The sequence below is a fragment of the Penaeus monodon genome, chromosome 43 (genome assembly GCF_015228065.2).
Source record: "Penaeus monodon isolate SGIC_2016 chromosome 43, NSTDA_Pmon_1, whole genome shotgun sequence".
NCBI classification, from domain to species: Eukaryota; Metazoa; Arthropoda; class Malacostraca; order Decapoda; family Penaeidae; genus Penaeus; species Penaeus monodon.
This window is the reverse complement of record NC_051428.1, coordinates 6452336-6455515: the sequence shown is the minus strand read 5'-3', so window position 1 is coordinate 6455515 and position 3180 is coordinate 6452336. Positions and strand designations below refer to the sequence as shown.

At 39.5% G+C, this 3180-nt stretch overlaps 1 protein-coding gene across 1 annotated transcript in view; it reads left to right on the top strand.

Annotated features, from left to right (window-relative positions):
• LOC119568113 overlaps window positions 1-2971 on the top strand; it is a 3990-nt gene extending 1019 nt beyond the window's left edge. Inside the window, exon 2 of the mRNA XM_037916510.1 lies at window positions 1702-2971. Coding sequence (XP_037772438.1) covers window positions 1800-2564 — 765 coding nt within the window. The 5' untranslated portion in view covers window positions 1702-1799 and the 3' untranslated portion in view covers window positions 2565-2971. The remainder of the gene's footprint in view (window positions 1-1701) is intronic.
• Window positions 2972-3180: the final 209 nt, after the last annotated feature.

Below are 3180 nucleotides of genomic sequence, written 5' to 3'. Positions count from 1 at the left end.
TTTTCTTGTTACATACATTATACTTCATATGAAATATGAAAGTTGCATAAGGTTTTGGATCTCATCGTACCCACCGCGAGTGAGTTCCGTGTCCAAATCAAACAACTGGGTAATTCCGATGATCACGGACATGTACATGATTTATTTATTGAAATATGTCAACAAATTGAGATACTCAGCATTTCTTTTTATAATAAATATACAGAATGATTTTGAAGACATTTATCCCACCGAAGTCAACACCACGTCATTTGACTCAGACAAGTTGGAAATTCTTTCCATGTCGTTCCAGCGACCGTCATGATTGATTTAAAATCTTACCTATATAGAGTGACCTGATGTACTGCTAAAGAGGCATAGAAACATTTTATGCACCTTTATAATAAAACAGTTTATCAGGAAACTTACGATGCGATTCGTAATCAATGTAAATATAAATCCCTGTCTGAGACTACGTGAAATATACCTGAAAAATACCGCGCTCTGAGTGGCTGGGCGGAGCGTATCAAACCGTATCAAGTTGAAGGTAAACACTTTGATACAAAATGAAAAGATGTTTCAACAGGTTCTAATAATGTATGCATAAAAGGCAAACATGTACAGACTGTATCAAAGTGTTAGAGGTTTCGGAAATGTTACAAAAAAGGCCTGTGTGTGTGTGCGTGTGTGTGTAACAGCTATTTATCGAACAACATACAAGCTGAGGACGACATCCTTGCTTCTGTGTGGAAGGACCCTGTCTGCTCAGGCCGATTATGAAACATTTTGTATTAATACTAAACCCTAGGAAATGCCAAGATTGTGAGTAAATAGACAAGTATTCATGCACTCTTAAAGAATGTAGTTCAGATCAGATCAAATAGTTATTTAATTATTTGGTGAAAGCTGAACTCAATCTTAACTTTTCAAACCATGTGCTCCTAATGTGCCACTGTTTATATCTGTACTAGAATGTCATATAGAACATTTGTTTTATTAATTTACCAAAATATCAAACTTTAATGATATTCATATTGTTGAAAGCGAGGCAAGGATTCGGCATCTAGTTTCTGAATGATATATAATCGACATTAAAGTATGTTACCAGATAGGGTATGTAATTATTTCCTTGATACTTTCCCAAATTTGCGTGTGCCTTACTTTGTGATTTAGTCTATCAAGAAATATTTTTGGATAATGATACAGAGCCCTATATCACTTTTCAGTCAGTTTATGTGACATGCTGCCATAGTGAATTATAGATTTTCTGCATAAGTGTGATAAGGATGCATACGATAGTATAAGAAATTTTCTATTTTTGATATATGTATCATTTGTTAACACATAACTTAAAATCAAGAGCTTAGTATATGCTAGTCAGAGATATTTTTTTTATGTTTTTTTCACATAAGAAGTTACAAAGGAATTAACTTGAAGTCCTGTAATAAAATATGAAGACTGATTTGAATAATTTTAAAATGTAGTTTTTACAAGAAACACGCGCGCGCGCGTGTGTGTGTGAGTGAGTGAGTATGTGTATTAACGTGCATTTCAGTGCTGGTGATTATCGGTTTGTGTTACTCATGAAAATAGCCTTCATAGGAATATGAATCAAGGCTGTATATAAACGTATATCCTGTCTATCACTATAAAAAGATGTTAATGCATCTTGTATTTCATTATTAAATCATACTAAAGCTGCAGTGCCTTGCTCTCTCCCAGATTCCACGGCTGGTGAATGGTCGACGCGGCAGCTCTGGTCCGCCAAAGGCATTCTGACAAAGGCCTTCGCAAGAGCTCATCACTCTCTTCCGTTCACGATGAAGACCGCAACAGCATCATTGTTCATTGTGGTGTTGGTGGGGCAGTCCTGGGCTCCTTGCCTGGCCATTACAAATCTTTTCCACAGGGTCTCCGTGTCTGCTGCGACCGTTTCGGCGTCTCAGCGTCTCGAGGTTGCCCCGGAAAGTTTCAGTAATATCAAGAGTTCGATCATCTGCAGCCTTCGAGAGTGGTGCGACCTGTGGTGCCACGACCAGACCACCGACCAGTGCTTCTATTCCGACCTGATTGTAATGCCAGGTTACAGCGAGCCCAACTTGGCCGACGCCCTCACCTGCTACACCCGACGCCATCCCGACTTCGCTACCGGGGCTGTCATCGAGGGGACGGAAGTCCATCCTGTCTACGCCGGCGTGAGAGAAAAGAGCAACCTTGTGGACGGCATTTACGACCGGAAGTCTATGAGCCAGTGTTTTGATCCTAATGAGTTGAACGACCCATGGTTCATGCTGGACTTCAGGGCTCCCGTGACCTTTCGCCTCGTGAAGTTTTTCGCGCAGCCCGGAGGGGCGGCCTTCATGATCAACCGCATCAGCAACCTGGAGCTTCGGGTCAGTGTCTCACCCGCGGCCACTCCGGGCGATTTCAGCGCATTCCTCGTCTTCGGGTTTTTCACGGGCCCTGCCATTGCTGGACAGGAAATTATCGTGGAAGGAGCCTCGCCCGTCACGGCCAGGTTCGTCACCGTGCAAAAGATGGGTCTCACTACTAACTTCCAGCTGTGCCATATTGAGGTTTATTAGGGAGGCCAACCGGAAATGTCTCAGATGGAAAAGATCTTATGGTGACAATCCAGAGTTATAAAGGAAACGATTTTTTTAAAAACTGCGAGGACTCAAACAAAACCCAAAAGGATTAAAGCAGTCAGGGATGAGGATATCAATACAAAGCCTCATTGTCAGGAAACTAACTGGAAAAATAAATGCAGAAAGGTAAGGACAGAAATCGAGTAGCTGAAGAGCCAAACAGCATGAAGTCAGAGAGACTAAAAGAGACTATATGAGAAAGATAGAAATTATAAATTCAGAGTAAAGAACAGGAAGACAAAAAAGGAACCTAGGCTAATTTCGTTACTAGTCAGTATCTGAATATGAAGGCAAAATGAATTGTAATTGGTCCGGAATACTGACGTTATTAGTCATAAAAAAAAAAAAAAAAAAAAAAAAAAAAAAATATATATATATATATATATATATATATATATATATATATATATATATATATATATATATATATTCTTAAGAATGTCGTCGGTAAAGTTTGATTTATTCATACTGCGTCAGGAAAGGAAAAGTAGCAACTCGACTTGAATTCTAGAGTATCCCTTTTCAGTGAAAACCTGCACCTTTTTATTGCCTT